The 20573-nt window shown below is 31.5% G+C and overlaps 1 protein-coding gene across 1 annotated transcript; it reads right to left on the reverse strand.

Annotated features, from left to right (window-relative positions):
- Positions 1-10341: 10341 nt before the first annotated feature.
- LOC133287712 (probable inactive patatin-like protein 9) lies at positions 10342-11685 on the reverse strand. Its single transcript, XM_061485374.1, has 2 exons — positions 10759-11685; positions 10342-10536 (listed from the first exon to the last, which is right to left on the reverse strand). The coding sequence occupies exons 1-2, from the start codon at positions 11683-11685 to the stop codon at positions 10342-10344; spliced, it is 1122 nt and encodes a 373-aa protein (XP_061341358.1).
- Between the last annotated feature and the right edge of the window lie 8888 nt (positions 11686-20573).

A 20573-nucleotide genomic window follows, 5' to 3' on the forward strand; every position in this document is an offset into this window, starting at 1 on the left:
AGTCAGATATGGTTCAAGCAGGTTTTAATTATGTAGAAGAAGATGTGTACCTTGAGTTAACACATATTATTTATAGTGTAGAGATGACCAGCTTGGGAGATGTCTTGGTGCTGAAGTATACTTGGAGATGAAGTATTCTGAAAGATGTGGTATTTAATACTGAGCTTGCTGTCATGTAGTTTTTAATATTGTGGAGCTTTGATGAGATGAGGTTGCAGGTTCAGCTCGTGATTCTATAGCCTTATCACATTATGTTAGGTTATTTTGGTAGAGTGGTGGCGAGCTGGTGCTGTCTTATGTTTATTTGTTCAATGACGCGGTAGATCTTTATTAGTTCATGTGATTGCTTCCTTATCTCTAAAGTTATGCTGAAGGGCGGTTTGGGCACGATGAATGCGCGATTAATGACATCACGCCTCATTCTGAACCTATTGGGTTTGGGCCTTGTTCTATGAATTTTGGCCATTGATAGACCTATCATATTTTAATCCAGATCACTATCAAATAATTAAAGTCCAGTAGCAACAGAAGACACGTTAGCAACAATGGAGGAAAGTATGTACTAAGTGTGTTAAATTTGTATTTAAAGTGATTAAAAAAAAAACCTAGTGAGAATTTTTTAAAAAAATATATCTACAATTAAATCAAAACTGAACTCTTTTTATATTTATAAAAAAGAGAGCCTTGTATTACATGTAAAAAACTGCGAAGATTTATAAATCAAACTTCAAAAATGAAAACGAAGGTGGTGGTGTTTGGGACTTTGATAGGTAAATCAAAATGGTCTCTTCTTCGAGTGTCAAGAGGCTGAGCCGGATCGGGCTTTGATCTTCAAAGGTTAAGCTTGTATTTAAATATATTAGTTTGGCCTAGCCTGTTACTTATTATAAATATAATTATCGGTATGTGGCCTGACTTATTTACAAAAAATAAAAGTATAATTTAGCATCTTAAAAAAAAAAGACAATAAAAATTTATCCAAACAAAATATACGATCAATAACATTAACAATTTCATAAAAATTCATAAATTCAATGTATATCTGAACAACATAATATAAAACAAATCATTCAAATAGTCTGTTTAACCAATAAATTGGGGTGAGGAGAGAGAGAGAGCTATTATGAATAGTATAAAAAATATAAAATAAAAATAAATGTTACTATACTAGTCAGCCTGAGAGGCTTTAAGGCTGAACTTTTGAATTGAAGGCTGAGACTTTTTTATTAAACGAGCTTTTATGCAAGTCCAAGTCTGATTTCAACAATTAATTTTGGACATGTAAGCTCAAGCTTTCACGAGCCGGGCGAAAGACTCTTGTTCGTTTAGCACCCTGCTCTTAGGGATGTAAACATGTTAGGCTAAGTTAGGTTTTGGCTTAAATAGACCAAGTCTTTGTAAGAAACCTTAGGTTTGCCATGACCTATTTGCATGTGTAGACCCAAATTACAAGTTTGATCTGACCTATATTTAAAATATAAAAGTCTTGGCCTGAGTCTGTTAGCTTGTTTAAACCTAATAAAGATTCAATAATTAAAAAAATAACTAAAAGAATATTATTTTATTATTTAAAATTATAATAATAATAATTTTATTTATTTTATTTAAAATAAATAATATGATATAGACCGATCTGTAGACTTATAGACTCGATATTTACAAAAAAAAAAAATCTATGACCTGCTTTATGAATAAGTTTTCTTAAAAGCCTAAATATGTTATATTTAACTATTTATAATATATCAAATCTAACCTAATATAAGTTAGGCTATAAATCCTTATAAATCGATCTAATCTATTTACACTCCTAATTTCTCCCTATTGAAAAACACAAAAATAATAACAACAACACATAGCACAATACAGTATAGTAGTATACAACTGTAAATTGCAGTAGCCAAGCTGTCAAGGTAGTAGTTGTCACTTGTCGGCGAGGGTGAAGAAGCTGCTATTGGGCTTCCAAAGGACATGGTTTATACTTGCACACAACATTAGAAGCCATTTTTCATTGTTTCACACATCTCAATTTGTCCATTTCTTCCGTGAACCTACATAGAAACACAAGGTACTAAAATTTACAAGCAAGTGAATGCCATCATATTATAAGTTAAATTACGCATTTGTCAGTAGCGGGCCGTATAATATATTCTATATCCCAACATTTATTATAACAATCCAATCTAAACCAAGGACTGAGATGAGGTAGGGGACCTGTCTCCTCAGTCATGACCATGACAAGTGCCATATCATATTCATATCAACCAGTTTATATAGTTATTTATATACATGTCACTCGCCACACCTGCACTTGTTTCGGATTATTGAAGTTACGTGGTAGTACTAGCTAGCAGCCTAGCGGGCCGATCCGGTGTACACAATACACATAGTATTTGTAAAGAACCTTGAGGTCACCACCCTAAAAGCTAGCTCAAGGGGTGGGAGTGCCTAAGGCCTTATAAAGATTATATTAGTTGCCCATCCAATCAATGTGGGACTATATATCTCAACATGCCCCCTCATGCAAGAGCCCTTTAGACTAGAAACATGGAAATTGCACAGGCCCATTTTGGTTTACCTTTTTGTGCTTTTTTTAATTTTATTTTAATTCCACTTTTTAAGGCGGGGGACGGTGAGACTCTGATACCATGTAAAGAACCTTGAGGTCACCACCCCAAAAGCTAGCTCAAGGGGTGGGAGTGCCCAAGGCCTTATAAAGGCCATACTAGTTGCCCATCCAATCAATGTGGGACTATATATCTCAACAGTATTAATAAAAAAATTAAAATATAAAATATTTAATAAAAATATTAAGTCCTCCTTAATTAATATATATACTTTTATGACACTCCTTGTCAAGACCAAATTAAATTTGATGGCGAAAATGTTACTCCTCTAGCCCACGGTTTGACCGAGAGAGCCACGTATGACTAACATTGTTTTCTAAGTGATCAAATCAAACCCCTTATCGGTGTTAATGGCTGATCAATTATTATTATTTATTGCATAGTATATACAAGAACTAACTTCCTCTTCACCCCAACATGCAAAAGAAAAAGTTCTAATTAATTTCCTATAAAAAAAAAATTAAAAGATGTTTTTTTTTTTGTTTTAATTTGTGTTGTTACTTGGAGATGGAACTTCGTTTGGGAATCTCCCGTGATAGTATGACACTGCCAAACGAGACGACAAATACCAACTAGCATATATATGCAACTGTGACAGAAAGGAACAAAACATCGACTCTTTCTCATCTAGCTACATGTTCGAGGATTTTACTATGTTTCAGAGTCAGAGATAGCACATAAAGGGTAAATTGTTCTCACTCTCACGCAGGATGTATCCATCGCAATCTTTTGGCCACTGGATCTGTACATCCAATACACCAAGCAAATAAAAATCTTAATTTAGAATTTTAGCACGTATCTATATGCATTCTATTTTTTTATATTATCATTATGGATCATTTCAAGTTTTACAATGATATTTGAGATGTGGACACTTTATCTTGCAGTAAAAGTAGACATTGGACCGTATAAGAGACCAATCCATCATTTCTTATAGTTTTTTTATTTCGTAATTTTTTTTGTTAGTTTTTAAACAGAGGAGTATGGTGCTTATAAAATTTGGCTAAATAAAAAACAAAGCCAGCTAAACAAATATTAGTTTTTATTGTTTGAAAATTATATGAATTATTTTAAACAGTTTTTAATTATAAGGGTGACATTAAATTTGGAGTGAAACGACGGGGATTAATTAAATAATTTAAATAATCTAACAATTTTGAAAACGAAAAACATTAAAATCAAAGTTAAATTTAATTTAGTTCCTATGCTTTAAAATTATTTAATTTTTTCATAATTTTTAAACAATCTAAAATGGTTCCTATAATTCTTAAGTATATAATTTTTATACATATTACCATCCAACTATATTTAAACAAAGCATTAAAAAAATTTAACTATAATAATAATAAGCAAATGAAAAGTCAAACTATTTTAATGACATAACAATATGTAAGTGAATGATAGTGTAAATTTTTTTATCTAATAAACATTAAAATATTAAGTCACTAGGATTGATTTAGTGGTGAAAAATTTAGGTAGTTTGTATTAGATTATGTGTTTAATTTTCAATTTTCTATATAAAAAAGTAAACATTAAAATTAAGGGGTTAATGTTTGTTATTTTAAAAAACATTTTATTGTGTTATTTTAATCAAAACTACTGTGTTTTATATATGGTGAGAGAAAGTGAGAGTTTTTTTTTTTTTTTTTAAAAAATTTAACTATTAAATAAAAATTTTAATTTTAACTAAAATGACTGTCTTTAAAAGAACAAATATTTTTCCTAAAATTAAACTCAATTTTTAAAGCACGCAAAGTTGTCAATTTCATTTCAAATAGAAAACAAACCCTGATAAAATGGATAAACTTTCATGATTTGTATACTTATGAATTTTCTTAAACAGTTTTGAATTATAAAGATTACTTTAAATTTGAAGTGAACAACAATATGAATTAAATTAATAATTAGTTTGATTTTTTTTTTTTAAGTTTTCCAGTCATTGTGTGTATGATATATTGCATTTGATCGGAATATAAAAGAAAAGTAATCGAGTTGTAAACTAGCTAGCTTGAACATCACCAAAATTTATAGTAATATATATATATATATATATTTTAATGCCATACGAGGCTTAACAGAGTTGGGAAATTTTGGGAAATGAAAAGGAGATGAAAAAAGGATCACATTCAATCATTCATAATACCAAGTATACCACAAGAAGAAGCGTAACTGGCGTTGAACTAGAAGATCATTGACGGAATAAATTAATTTATTATTATTTATATATATATATATTACGTACAATGGTTTCTGTATACAATTCTTTTTTTCTTTTTTTAAAATTATATCATTTTCACAAAATTTTCTTAAATAATTAAGTGAAACAAGAGTCTCGTAAGCAAATTTTAAAAGATACACCACTAGGGTTAGCCTAGTGGTGTGGGGTGTGTGTGTTAGGAGTGTGTGTAGTGTAGGGTGTTGTGTTCAATTTCTTGTAATCTCCAAAAAAAAAAAAAGCAAATTTTAAAAGATAGTTAGTATTAAATACAAACACAGAATCAGCAGCAATTGGGAAAAAAATAAAGAAAGAAAGAAAAGAGATAGAAACATGCTACAAATTTAATTATTTAAATTTTTATGGGCTAAAGTTTATCCATATCAAAGTATATCAACATCTAACAGGTAGGTTTCTCCCAAAAAAAAAAACATCTACTAGGTTTAAGTAATTATATATATGCGGTAAGAATATTCCAAAATTGAGAGGTCTTTTATTTTTAGGGAAAATAAAAAAGCAGTGTCATTTCAAAGGATGTAAAGTTGTATCATTTTAAGAGAGAGAAAAAGATAGATAAAGGAGGAGAGAGAGTTGACAAAAAAAATAAAAGTGTGGATCCCATCTCTTTATGAGAGTAAAATAATATAAGTTGTGTCATTTAAAAGAATAAACATTTTTTCCAATAAAAAAAGTACTGCGTGGAGTTAGTGGACCACAATTCATCTTACAAATCCAAAGAACTTAAAAGATTTTGTACGAAATGTCTATTATCCGTGGACTTAACATTTGTTTTCTGAGTAACTGTAAATGCAGATACAGATAGTAACGTGTTGAAATATATAAAATTATCAATATAAACTCATCTAACAGATTAAGTTTTTAAGTTGAATTGTTACTTTATACAGTATCAGAGCTTCAGTATACCGAGTTCGATCCTCATCATTACTTACCTCTTTTCTAGTGAAATTTCTTTCTTCCTCTTATGCTTTTAGGTTGAATTGCTCTTTTATACAATGGACCTGATTCAATTAAAGCACTGTTATCTTACAAAGCTCATTCATAGCATACATCTAACTCCTTTGGTCCTTCAATTCCCCTTAAGGGCCCTTGCTATACCATGCTTGACCCAATTAATTATGAAGAAGGGAAGTGTCAGAAGGAAGGTAATTTAGGTAATTCGTGCTGAATAAAGTTGTATTCTTTGGCCTTTTTCAATAATGGCTCAGCCTCAAGATATTCAGAGGATGGCATATGTGTATGACTCTCTTTTAATGGAATTACCAACTAATAACTCAGAAGATTCAATGGGAGGAGCCCCATTTGCACCAGGCCCTCAGCCATACCCTGACATTAGCATGAAACTAGTATCCAAGCGTATAGTTGTTAGTACAGTACCTTATAGTACTGTAAGGTGATTGATTGTAGTTTCTTCATCAATCAAGCATATCAATCAATGCCCTCAACGACTAACATTCTTAGAAAAATGACCATATGTTATAGAAATTTAATATAAAAATTATTAATGTATATATCAGTTACCAATTTAAGATATTAATTAAATTGGTTGCATTACAGAATATTAGAGTTTAATTTTCACTGCTCTTATTTTTTTAATAAATATTTAATTGTAAATTTTTTTACTATAAATAAGTAGGTTTGTGTCTCATTCACTATTTTAAGTCCAATTAATTGTTATGTAAGGGAATGTACTACAGAAATCTAATATAAAAATCAGTAATATAGAACTTGTTATTTATTTATTTACTTATTAAAAAGAGCTAAAGATGTACGGCACGGCTTATATTCCCACATATTCACAGGCAGATAAACAAATACAACTGATTATCCTCTCTCTTTTTTGGATAACTAAAACTGATTATCTTGTTTCCGTATAGCAAAACCTTGCATTTCCTTTAGGCCATGAAGATTTAAAAACAATTATAAAGTCAAAAGAAATAAATTTTCTAATCAAACCGTTTTCTTATTCTAAATTAGCACAAAAATGGTATTCAACTCTCTCACCAAGTAAAATGACCAGATCTTTTCACCCATACTAAAAATAAGGTCCAGATCTTGTCTCTTTCTCCTTAAGATATAGTGTGTGACACAGTCCATAAGATTTTATTCTTCTTCACCCTGAAAATAGATGCTATTTTATGCTTTAATATGCTTGTCCATCAACATAAAATGTGGCTTTGCACACATGTTCAGTTCGTTGTTATCCAGGACTCATTTGGCATTATGTATCTCAGTATCTGGTTCGCAATGTACTTGAAAATTATTGAGGAATAAATTACGTTGGGATAATGAGTATTACTAATCAATAGTTATGAATCTTTAAAGCAGCTTCAATGCTGCATGGTTTGATGGAAATGCATGGGATTAATAAGCATCTTTACGTAAGAGTTGTTAGTTTAGTAATGACCCAATTGGATTTCATGATTTAACTTGCTCAAAAGATAATAATTTCAATTCTTAAGAGTCCCAATTTGTGGAAAGGACGAAGAGATCAAAACCCAAAAAATAATTAATTGGATCTATTAGCACATCGGATAATGTTTGATATTTATGAAAAAAAAAAAACACATTCTTAAATAGAGTACAACTTGGGTCTCAATCATTCTTGTTAAAATTTCGATTTATCACTACGATTTTTCATCAAAACGATTTTACTAATATTTCAAACGCTTTTATGTTTTTACGATTTTATACTTTACGATTTTTTAATCCCCTTTTAATTTTACTTAAGATCTCGATTTTAACAAAATTAATCTCTATCAAGCGGGTTATGGACTGTCCCACCCGGTATTATCTCTTTAATGTCATTGCTCCTTTCCCATTTCCTTTGTCATTTTGTGATTACTGAACATGATTGACCACTAAATACTTAAGCTCAATCTTATCCCCAAATTTATTTTGAATGTCCTTACGGTAACCTTTTCACTAATTATTTGGTCCTAACTAAAACAAATAATCCTAAGCGAATGAAAATTGTATGAAAAGTGTACGCGTTTAAGTCGCATATCTTCCAATGCATGGTCTGCATACGAATCAACACAATATTAGACACGTATCCTGAAAATGCACATTCAAGTCACTTACTTGCATATATTTTTTGGATTTTACACAAATCAGGCATAGAAGTAATGTACCATTATAATCATGTGCACACACCCCATACATGTTTCAATTGCATTTAAAAAAAAAAATTATACCAAAAAAGTCCATATATGTGCTCTGCCACAGCTAGCGTTACGGCTTCGAAAAATATCAGAGAGATGCACAAAGGAAAAACCGAAAAACAAAGAAAGAAAGTGACATAAAGCAGCAGAAATTACAGGCTATTTAATGCCGGGGCGCAAGCAACCGGTGGGTGACTATGTGATGCCAGCGGTAAGCGGTAGGGGAGAAGTACTACACTTGCAATTCACCAAACTCACCTACCAAAAGAAGCAGTAAGATAATTCAGAGGAGCATGCTATAAATGAAAGGCTGAAAAGTTAAAATTAATAGAAAGAAAAGGCAGTTTCCATCTTGTAAGCGTTGTAAGAGATGAATCATGTGAACCAAAAAAGATACTTGTTTGTTAAAATGATATCAGCTTGACACTTGAAAAATTAGGATTGGATTCCTTTTCTTCCTCCCTCTGTTCATGCTATTGCATGAAATTGTTGGGAGGGTTTCCCAACCCAACGTCAACACGCCCACCTACATCAAACGCGTCAAGAAAAAAAATAATGATGTTTGATTAAAATTTTATATTATTCAATGTAAGGTTGACTAAAAGTTATAAGATGAGTTAAGAATTTAGATGGTTATATTTATAAATTTTTTATTTAAAAATTCTTATAAATTACACTATGTATTACTGAAAGTACACTAGGTTTATTACGTATTTCCAGGAATATATAGATTAATTTGCAAAAAATTGTAAAAAAGTTTGTAAACGGATCCTTCCCCATTAAATTTTGAGTTCATTTTTTCTACAGTCAATGTAAATAACTTAAATACATTTAGTCCAAGATGACGTCGTTTTGAGACGAAAATCAAAGTATTTTTATAATTATAATTTATTTCAGGGTTATAATAGTCTTTTTCATTATAATTTTTTAATTTTTCAACCCAAAATGACGTGGTTTGGGGAGCGAGTGTAAATAACTTACCTACATTCACTGTAGAAACATTAAAGCCTTAAATTTTATCATTAACTTATTTTAAACAATTTTTTTTAAACAAAAATAACTTTATTTCAATCTTACATTTAATTAAAATTAATTTTATAAAATAAAGACAATTTAAAATTAAATCTGTATCTTAACACACTTATATTTTATTATACATTCTCTATCACAAATAGGGTTTGTAAAGTTATAATTTGTAAATGTGATGCTGCATTTAATAAAAATTAAGGAGATCAGTATTTTCTTACATTATTTTTTTAACTTTTTATTATAAATGAAGTATTTTCCGTGGCACGTTTATTAGGGTCCATGGAGGCCACACCTTTGCCTCCGAAATGAAAAAGTCTTACAGTTAATAATTAAATTCCTGTAATATATGAACGCATACGAAAATTCTTTTTCAAACTTGTCATAGCCGATCTGAATAACACTATAATCAAGTGTGTTCGATTAAATTATATATTGATCCCGAACTATCCAGAAAACAATGTTTAAACCTAGTTTAATAAAAAATATAACAAGAGAGGGATCAACTTTATCAACACTTACTCTCTTGGTGTAGGTTAAATCCTAACATTTTTAACAATTGGTAAGTGTTTAGTTTCATTAAATCCTAACATTTTTTTTCCCCAAAAACCATCCACCAATCTTCATAAAAAGTTAAATACAATATTATATAACTTAAAAATATTTATGTGGTGTGTGAATTGATGTTAAAAGAATCCTTAGGGAAAGATAATTGGAGATATATTTATATTTCGAAAATTTTAATAATTTCTATAAGTTTATATTCTAGAATGAACTTACGCGTTACGCCCACAGCGCTCAAAGTAAGACTACACACGAGTTGGAAGTTGAACTTGGATTTGAAACATTGCGTTGCAAAGTGTTTTTCTTTTTTCTTTTCCGCCAAATAAAAATAGGTTGGTCACGAGGCTAGTCGTGGTGCTACAGCTCCACGAATCACGCAGCCATTTTGGGGAATTAACAATCACATGGAACTGTAATTACCATTTAGCAAAGCATGTCCCATAAAAGAAACGGTAATTATCAAAGTCCATTCGTCGTGTCTCTGTTTGGGAAGATATGTCACCTCACCTTCCATCATGGGAAGAGAAGTCAATATCAGAATCAACGGATGGAAACAAAGAAACGACAAACGAGAAACTCTACTATGTAATTATTAACACCTATTCACTCCGACAACAGGTAAATACAAACTCAGGAGTTTTTTTTATTTAAAAAAATAAATAAACCTGATCTTGGCTACAAGTTACAGCGTCAAAAAAATAAAAATAAATAATGACCGATACGTGGTGGCTTACGGCGGAACCTTGCAGGGACTAGGTGGCAGGCTAGCTTTTCCGGTTGCAACAAGACGCTGCACAAAGCTCTCGATTCTGTTACCGTTAGTTTCCTGAAGTAACCGTTTGCCGCCAAACGGTAACGACTCCAGCACTCTCTCACTCAGAACCTCCTTTTCTTCCGTTCCCTCTCCTCCTCCCAGACCGAATGCCTGCACAAAAACACACGCCGTAAATTCACTCCGTCACCCATAACCAAAATTAAAATTAGAAAAGTTAGTTACAACAACTTCTGTTACTACCCAAGAAATAGAGTTCTTTCGGAACGACGCAACTGAATTGAATTTCCTTTTCTCATTCCTCATTTATTTTTTTTAAAACGAAATCAAACAGTTTAAAAAGGAAAGAGGAATCGGCATTTGTGTGGTGTATACCTGAATCCTGACGTAATCCGTAAGGTTCCAACAGAATGCGTTTCCCAGCATCTGGTCAACGGTCTCGGAAACGCCGTCGAGGGCAATGTCAACCACCGACGACGTCAAGCACTCACGGACGTCACGCACTCTCTTCGCCTGTGCTCCGTTGCCGATGGACATGACCAGGAGATCCTCCACGCCGTTCACCGATGGGAAATCCCGCTTGTTGTGAAGGACGTGCGTGACGGCTGCCGCCGCCGGATTGTTCATCACCAGGCCTCCGTCCACGGCCGAGCACGAGGTTTTTCCGTCGACGGAGGCGAAGTGGAAGGGCTTGAAGAGGCTCGGCGTCGCTGACGTGGCGCGGCATACCTTCCACAGCTCGAAGTTGAAACTCGGTGACTCGGACGCGTCGGCTCGGGAAAACACGAATGGCGCTGAACTCTTGAGGTCAAAGCAAGGGATAAGCAAGGGTTTACACGTGTCCTTCAGGGTCAACAACCGTCTTTCTTCCTCTTTTCTTTGGAACACTTGCTTCAACACGTTTTCCATGCTCCTCGAGGAGAATCTCCGGTTCCGGCGGAAAAATCCGGCCGGCCTGAGCTTGTAGAGTTCGTGATTCCTCTCGACGATGAAGTTGACGGCATCTCTGGCTGTGTAGAGAGGCCTGCCGAAACCGTCATCGGCGGTGATCATGGCGGCGAGAAGGGCTCCAATGCCGGTGCCGGCGATGATGTCGAAGTAATCAGTGATTTGGGCGTGGGGGTCGGAGGTTTGGAAGCGGATCTGGTCCTCGAGGTGGATGAGGGCAGCGCCGGCGACAATTGCGGTGGTTCCACCGCCGTCAATGCTGAGTATGCGAGTTTTGACAGTGTCTTCGCAGTGGGAGAGCCATTGTTGCTCCAGTTTGGTGAAGATCTCTAACGTCACTTTGCTAAGCTCCATTGTCTTGCAATTCTGAGGGGTAAAAACACAGACAAGAAGCGAAACGAAATAAAGACTCTTCAGGATTTGTTGCGAATGCTGGTTCGGTACTCTCTTTCTCTCTCTCTGAGATTCTCTGTTCTGAGATGAGTTAGTGAGTGTTAAAAACCATAGGAGAACTGAAAGGTGGGTTTGGGAATGGGGTAGTTATATCCACGGTCCTTTTGTCCTTGTTTTGTTTGTTTATTTATTTATTAATTTATTTTTATTTTACTTCATATTTGTAATTAATTATTAAATAATAATATGACTCCCCGTGTGTTTTTCCACTGTACTCGCATGAGTCGAGTAGAGTGGAGGGGAGCGTGAGAGAGTGTTTGGTGTTAGGAGTACGTTTGCACGTGCAAGTGCGCGTGTTGTTACGGGGTGGCGGGTAGCGCGAACCTCGGCTTGTCAGTCGGCTCGGCTTTTTCTTAATACCGTCACTGTCACTGGTACTCTACCGGTAGTGTGTCTGTTTGCACTGTGTTATGTTGGACTGTTAGTGTTGCTCTTTTCTTTCTTTATTATTTTCTTCATTTGGGGTGCATTCGCGTTCCTTTCCTTTATTTAATTTTTTCGCCAGCTTATTTTGTGCTGCCCACTGCTACTCTGTGATCCATATGACGAAGATAACTGGAAATCTCCTAGTCACGTTTACGGGAAGGAAAGCCAAGGAATCAACGTGGAAAAGAAGTGCGTAGCGTTATATAGCTTGAGGTCAACCTCAAGACACTTATTATTCTAAATTTTATGGGTTGAGCTGGGCTTTGGCGCAAATAGATTATGTTTGTGTAAAATTTTACTTTAGACTTGATTTGATCTGTTAATATTGTTCCTGTCTATAACATAAATCTAGTTTAATCTATATTTAAAAAATATAAGTTTTGACGTTAGCCTGTTTAAACTTCTTTAGCATTCAATAATTAAATTAATAGTTAAAATAATTATTTTATTATTTAAAATTATTAAAATAAATAATATAATATAATTCGATATGTAAGATTATGGGCCAAATATATAAAAGAGAATCTACAACCTATTTTTTATATAGCTTTTCTTACAAAGTCTGAATCTGTTCTATTTAATTATTACTGAAACAAAAAATAATAATTAAAGGCTAAGCTGCTATTTTTCTTCTTCGCAGAATGGAAAATAGAAGCAGAAAAGAAACACAATTGGATACGACGGAAATGGTTGACTTCAATTTTATGCATCTCCTAGGCTGTAGCTGGACTTGATAGTACATTTAAAAACAAAAAAGATTAAGAATTTAATCGAAATTCATTTGAAAAATAAATATTCTTCAGAAACTGAACTATGTAATCCTTTTTGCTTTTGGCGTCTAAATATCAGAAATGGATTTTATTTAATTTTTTTGAAAAAAAGCCTTGATAACTATCTTATTGATTGACAGGCGTGTTTTATTTTATTTATTATTTTTCAAAATTGAAAAACACCAAAGCCCTCTAAAGGCCCAGGTATACATTACAGCCCAGTTGATGTTTCAATAAGCAGGCCACAACGCCATCATCAGGAATTAGTGGTAAGTGTACATAGAACAACAATATTGTACCCAAAGAAAAAAATAAAATGAAATCAATGTTTGAAGCCCATTAGGTTTTATGAAACATAACCAACCCGTTCGGCTTCTTTTCATCCAAGCTGGACTATTCTTTTCGGTCAATCATCAAAACTATATTGAAAGTCTCAAACTGTGTCTTCTTCTTCATGCAATTGGGCCTCAATTGGGCCTACAGGATATCGCCCCATTTTTTATTTTTTTAATAATTCACCCCTAAATTCTTACTTTCTCCTTTTCACATACCAAAAAGTTATTGTTATTTTTTTTAATATAAGTTATTGTTATTTTTATTTTGCTTACGTCTCCTTTCATGTTATTGTTTTGCCCCTAAATAAAGATTAAAATAATTAGGTATCATCCCTTTTTTTTAGATTATTAACAAATATTTCCACGTGAATTATTTGAAGTTTTATTTTATATGATTTATGTATTATATGTTTCAAGAGAATCTAAGTATGATTATTAAAAGACAATTAAAAGAAACACAAAAATAATAGACTTTATATGCAATCATCATTTTCATTATTATTATTATTATTATTTAAGAATTTACAAATATTACCAAATAATAGTGAACTTCAAATTTAAGGGTGTATTGGGAATAAATCTTTGGTGCAAACAGTTGTACCAAGACTCAGTGCATCCGACCAATGTGAACATCACACATCAGCCAACACACATCATAGGAGAGAGAATACCGGTTGATATGTGATGCTCTCATTAATTGGGTGCACTGAATCTTTGGTGCAACTGTTGCACTAAATATCTATTCGTGTATTGGATAGAGATTTTAAAGTATTTTAATGAATTATTTTTGGACAAAAAAATCCATTGGTATTCAATTAAAATTTTAAAGAATTAAAAAAAATCATGTGGTATTGATTAAAATTTTAAAAAATTATTTTAGAGTCCATGTAAATACGATGATATTCAATCAGTATTTTAAACAAAAGAAAAACAATCTTGTGGTATTAAAAAATCTAACGATTTTAGTTGATTTTTTATTAGTGTGAAAAACTCTCATCGCGTAGAACAAAAATCCCAAAATTTTTAGGATCAATTGCAAAAAAATTCAAACGAAATTTTATCATGAACTTTAGGTTTTTTATGCAAATTTCGAATTATTTCAATAAATAAAAAAAATTATGGGTCATATAATCATATATGCATAGCTTTGTTATTAAATGAAGAAGATCATTTTCGTCACATTAGTCAAACCCAAGAGCAGGAACGAGAAGATGCTAATGCGTGGAGGCTAGTATAAATATGTGGATAGCTACTGTTTAGTAAGATATTAAGTTACATCAAATAGTGATTTAGAAAATTATAGGGAAAAATATTTCTCCAGTAACGGGAGATAAAGTTATCTCCAGTGAGTTCAAAACGACGTCGTTTTGGGGTTATAAGATTAAAAAATTATAATGATAAAGACTAATATAACCCTAAAATATATTATAATTACACAAATACCTTGATTTCCGTCCCAAAACGACGTCGTTTTGGACTCACCGGAGATAACTTATCTCCAGTGACTGGAGAGATCCTTTACCCATATTAGGTTTTACTTTTTTTATTAATATCATTGCAGCTCTTTGTTAATTTTTTTATCGACTCTTGTAATTTTGAACATTTGTTAAAAATTCGTATTATTTTTTAAAATATTATAAATTTATATTGTCCTTTGAAAACTTATAAATTATATTAAAATACAATCTTATAAAATTTGATTGTAAAAAAAGTGTTTAAAGTCGCTATAATTTTAAATAATCTTTTGAAATTTATAAGAATTTTTATCTCAAAATAATTTTTTAAAATCCTAATTCAATACATCCTCCCCTTACATTTGATTTAACATATATTTTTTACAACTGTATTTTTTTATTTGAGTAATGATGTGGCCATTTTTTTTTTTTTGGTGAATAATGATGTGGCCATTTTAATTCAAATCATCCCATCATTTGATATAACAAGTAATTTCTTCTGCTTGGCATTGGCTTTACGGTGTTGTTAACGGTTCAATGTTTTGACACAAGCGTAAATATTCGATTTGTCTTCTCTCGAATGGGGTTCAAATATTGGACCCACTTTTTTCTTCGCTAGTTGGTTTGACAAGAGTTTAATTGAAATAAATTTTTTTCGAAAGAAAAATGATTTTTTTATTTTTTTTATATAACGGGAGCACTGAATTTGAACTTATAACCTGATTAAGCTGTGTAAATTCTTTACCACTAGATTAATCCTAATAGCTTAGAAAGGTGAAAAGGAAATTCATCATATGTGTAGAATTTGGATGATTTGTCTGCGCATTGCATGATTATTGCTATTTGCATCTTTTCAGTTTACAGATCAAGTTGATATGCTATTTTTTTTTAAATGTAATAAATTTGTTCCTTATGATTATTGCTATGGCCCCTGCAAATACAATTTTGAGATGTCGATGAAGAACAAACATGTTGAGAAATCACTTTAAGCAAACATGTTATCAATTAAAGGGGGAGGCAGAATTGAAAATTTTTTTAGTGTTCTTGAACACATTCAAACAAAAGAAAAATTACTCTCATGTGGTTAAAGAATAGCTCTCTTTTCTACTTATTTATTGGTTTTCATATTTTTTTTTTATATAAATAAATGAGTTACACCCATATTTATGTATGTGATAAGAGAAAATTACTCTACTATAACATCAGATTAATAAAGTTGTTAAAATTTCAAACAATCAAGGTTCTTTTATACTGGTCTTTATATTTTATAAGGGTTTATCATCTATCATTTAACATGACCACAAAAACTTTCCTACATACACAACATTTCGTGGGGCCCGCAGCAAAAAAAAAAAAAAAAAAACTCTGGCACGCAAAACGAATCTCTATAACATAACACAATCACTTTTCCTACAACATAACTCTTATAAAACCCATTTTATAATATCAAAAGCAGTGGCGGACCCAGAAAATTATATGAAAGGGGGCGAAAATTTAATAAATTCAACTTATAGAATTTTAAATAAAATATAATTTAACAAGTATACTAAATTGACGAATTTAACACAAATTACTTCGTTGCCATGCGTCATGTCAACAATGAAAAGTAGGAGAATCACAATCTTAAACCAAAAAACATGTACAACGGTCTCAAGAGATGCACCCATTAAATAATTTTAATAACAAATATAATCACATAACTAAAATAAATCCGAAAAGAGGAGGAAGCTCGTAGAACCCAACCTAAAACTAACATCATAAAGTTCCATAATGCCCACATCACTACAGACCCATATACTTCAGTTATCAAGCACCATAAAGCTAAACAAATAAATTTCAAAAATTATTGCAAACTATAATTATTTTATACCCATTTTTTTCTTTCACTTTCTGTTGGTTTTTGAGCATTCGAACAACATGAAACTACAAAAAGATCAAAACTTTACAAAGAGAAAGTGAAAACACTCACAACAAGAAAATGAGTATCAAGTTTCTTTCTCATGCTAATAGATTTTGGATATCAAATGAAGCAAAATAATAAGACTCAGAAAGTGAAGTCGAAAGCTTTGAACAAAAAGACTGTACCGATCATCAACAAGATGAAATCAATGCAACTCATTTCAGATCCAAAAGGCACACAATACTTGTTTTGCTAAAGTAACCAACCAGTTATGAAAAATGAAATATACTATGTATTTTTTTGGGGATGTAGACATTTTTTTCAGATTTTAGAGGGGGGCGACCGCCCATGCACGCCCCCGTGTAGGTCCGCCCTTGATCAAAAGTGACTACGTCAACAAAGGTGTGTTAATGATATCACATCGAAGTTTGGTACTCAGGAATAAATATCAATCAAGAATTAGTATCAAGGGAAAATAATCATTCTACATTATTATTCTCGAGTACCAAACTTCCATGTTTAAGTCAACAAAATACTGAAATAGAATGCATAATTCAATAACTATTTTCAAGGTACATCGTCCCATGCCTAGTGTGTTTGTTCACTTTGAGCCCACATTGTAAAATATCTCTTCTCATAATCACCTACCGAATAAGCCCACACTCTCAACACAATATTGGACTTTGCTTTGTTACGTGTCCGTATTTGTTGTCATCTGTCTATTTCCTTTGCTAGAATTTTATCCTACCGGCCCGTAGTAAGTATCTCGACGTTTTCTTTTTTATTTGTTCTCATGATTTGCAGTACATCCAATACGAAAGTTCTTTCCATTTTCGTTTTCTCTTCTTTTTAATATGATTCATTCACATGACTAAGAATTTTCTTTAGTGTCTTATCATAAAAGTGATATACGTAAATCTTAACAATTAGATTATTGATATATTAATCGATATTATTAGAACATAACTCATACAATTATTTTTAAATGATTATCTACTTTCTTGTAACTTGTAATTTTGTTATTCAGCCTTTTCAATTTTCATAATAAGATAATATTCTCATTCTCTCTCATACACACGCATAAGTTTCGAACAGTGGTCCAAAGTTCTAGATTACAGCTTGAAATACAAACATTAAAAAAAAAAAAAACTCCTCATTCTCTCTCACAATAGCATTATCGGAATAAGCTAAGAAAACTTCTGGTCTCTGGCACTCCAATTAACAAACATTATTTTTTTCTTCATAATATAATTAAGAATTGTATTTCTTAATCATGGGGCCTTCCACGATTCGCAACTAGACAATTTCACATTCCCGAAATTCATTATTATTCGGAATGCTACTCCAACGTGGAGCAATCAACGGTGGCCAAATTAACATCGTGTCCAAAAAAATAATACTCAATTTCTAGTTTTGTCTATTCAGACCAACTTGAATCCAACAGATTAAATTAAGCAAAGATTACATTTCTTTCTTAATTGCTTCTAAAGTTGAATGAATGTGCCTGTCTTAACCCACTAATATATTTTAATTTTTATCTTTAGCTGTGCATGTTTGTTAAAAATATATAATAGAGAAAGTAGCTTAGGTCAAAATACAATTAGCTAGTTAAATAAAGAGGTATTATACTAATATCTCCAAGCCCATTGGTCATGTGCAGGCGGGTTGAATTCATTAATTAATGACTAAATCTAATTAAAGGTACACGACAAGTGCAAGGAAGAGTAGATCCCTCTCAGGGGTTACATATAATATGTTTTATGAGTTTGATTAATCTCACGTTAAAAGAGATAAGTTATCTCATGTCATAGAGATAAATTTGTGGGCTCCACCATTTAAAAAAAAAAAGAAAAAAAAAAGGTGACACAGTCATCGAAGAGTACGTAAGAGAAAAAGTTATCCCATGTAACATAAGAGTAATTTTTCCCGTGTTTTATATATTCAAATTAAAGTGTGCTGGAGCCGACCAAGGATTCTATGTTATTACTTTTCCAATTTTATAAGCTCGAATAATTGTTTATGCATTTTGACTAGAACTTTGTACAAGCAATATATTTATATAATATTATCTATAGTATAGTACGAAATAACTTGTACTTTTGTCACTCTTTTTATAATAAAATTTGTTGGTTTGTTTTTTAATTAAAAAATAAGAAGATAATCTACGTTTTGATTTGCATCATTCTTGCATTAAACTAATACCCTTTCTTTTGTCCGAAGATGTAAAGATTAGTATCAAAGACTTAACAATATATAGTCCCAAGGTCATCCAACAACAATAGAGGCATCTTTGATCTTTGCATGTGGAAGATGCTTTAAATTAGTATTATATTTGTGTGTATATATTCTCCATTTTTTTATAGTTGTATTTCAAGTTCCTTTAGATTTATCCTTTTTATTTAAGTAAAAGGAGAACCATTGATTGGCGAATAATTTTATTCATATACCTTCCAAATTGTCTTTTCGGAGTTTTTCCCCTAAGGTCGTGTAAATTAACTTTTTTTTTTTTATCAATCTAGTATAACTTTAAATTTAATTTTTAAAATGATATAATCTGTATAAATTAGATATGAGTAAAACTCACATTTGTAGCATAATTTTTTTTAAAATATTTTATAGTAAAATCATAAGTATCAAACACTAACTTATACAAACATAACTTACCGAAATATATATATGGGCAGATTATTCTTACGTTGATGTATGAAAATAAAAAAATTTACATTCAATTTAATAATTTATTTGCTTGCATCTAATGATTACATATATAATAAATAAAAGTCGTTAAACATAAATAGAATCAATAATTAAGATTTAGAATGTAATTGATGTAAAATGATCTCAATCCATCCCCCACATATACACATGTATGATTTAGAGTTCACTTTTTCTTTTTCTCTCTATTTCTTTTACTGGTTTGTTCATTCACATATGTGTACAAGTGATTAAGTTATTTCATATTTGGAGGAGAAACATTATATCCCCCTCCCCCATATATATATTAAAAAAATAAAACTCATATATAAATTATTTTTACCCATAGCATAGTCTGAAAGATATTAAAAAACACTCTGTTTCAATTCTGAGTATGCACGATTTTATACAATTATATCATTTGGAAAATTAAATTCAAAATTACCCCAAACTATTAAAAAAATATAGTTTAATCTTTTCCTTTTGTTTCACTGACAAGAAGGCGGTGGGCTGTGGAACAGGCTTTGTCGTTAACTTAAATAAAGAAAGGAAAAAACGGATCAATTGTGGAAATCTTACATCTTAAATACGTAAATCCTTGATTCAAATTATTTAGCTTATAATTACCTTTTTGGCAGACTTGCTGTCCTTGAGTAACTGATATTTCTTCCTTTTTAATTCTAAATTTCTAATACATTCAATAGGCTGATCTAGCTACCTAGTAGCTTCCTTTTTTCTTGAATTTTTCATATATATATAAAGATAGGATCTTTTGACATCAGTGTTAAATTTAAAATTTGACACCTCATCTGAGAGCATTATTGCAAGTTCATTCACATAATGTAATGGAAAAAATGTTTATCCTTTTAAATGATATAACTTATATCCTTTCACTCTCACAAAGAGGTCAGATCCACATTTTTATATTTTTTTGTCCGCTCTCTCTTCATTTATCTATTTCTTTCTCTCACTTAAAATGATACAACTTTACATCCTTTAAAATAATACAAACTTTTCAATTCGTCAGTAATACGAAGGAGACTGTAAAATTCATTTAAGAGGGAGGATATTCTTACTACCAAAATTTTCTACTACTAACTTACTACCTATCTAATCACCATTGAATCAAAGAGAGAGAATGCTAAAAAAAATTTGAAAAAAGAGAAAATGTTGATCCAATGGTAATTAGATAGGTAGTGAGTTGGTAGTA

Source organism: Gastrolobium bilobum, unplaced genomic scaffold, assembly GCF_033153095.1.
Source record: "Gastrolobium bilobum isolate Gb01-03AN ecotype WA unplaced genomic scaffold, APGP_CSIRO_Gbil_v1 utg2833, whole genome shotgun sequence".
NCBI lineage: Eukaryota > Viridiplantae > Streptophyta > Magnoliopsida > Fabales > Fabaceae > Gastrolobium > Gastrolobium bilobum.

Bases quoted from the DNA above. Each gene is read 5' to 3' on its own strand.
- LOC133287712 (XM_061485374.1), bottom strand. From the start codon at position 11,685: ATGGAGCTTAGCAAAGTGACGTTAGAGATCTTCACCAAACTGGAGCAA. The intron at 10,537-10,758 runs GTATACACCACA...GTTTTTGTGCAG, and splicing joins CGGATTACGTCAGGATTCAG to GCATTCGGTCTGGGAGGAGG.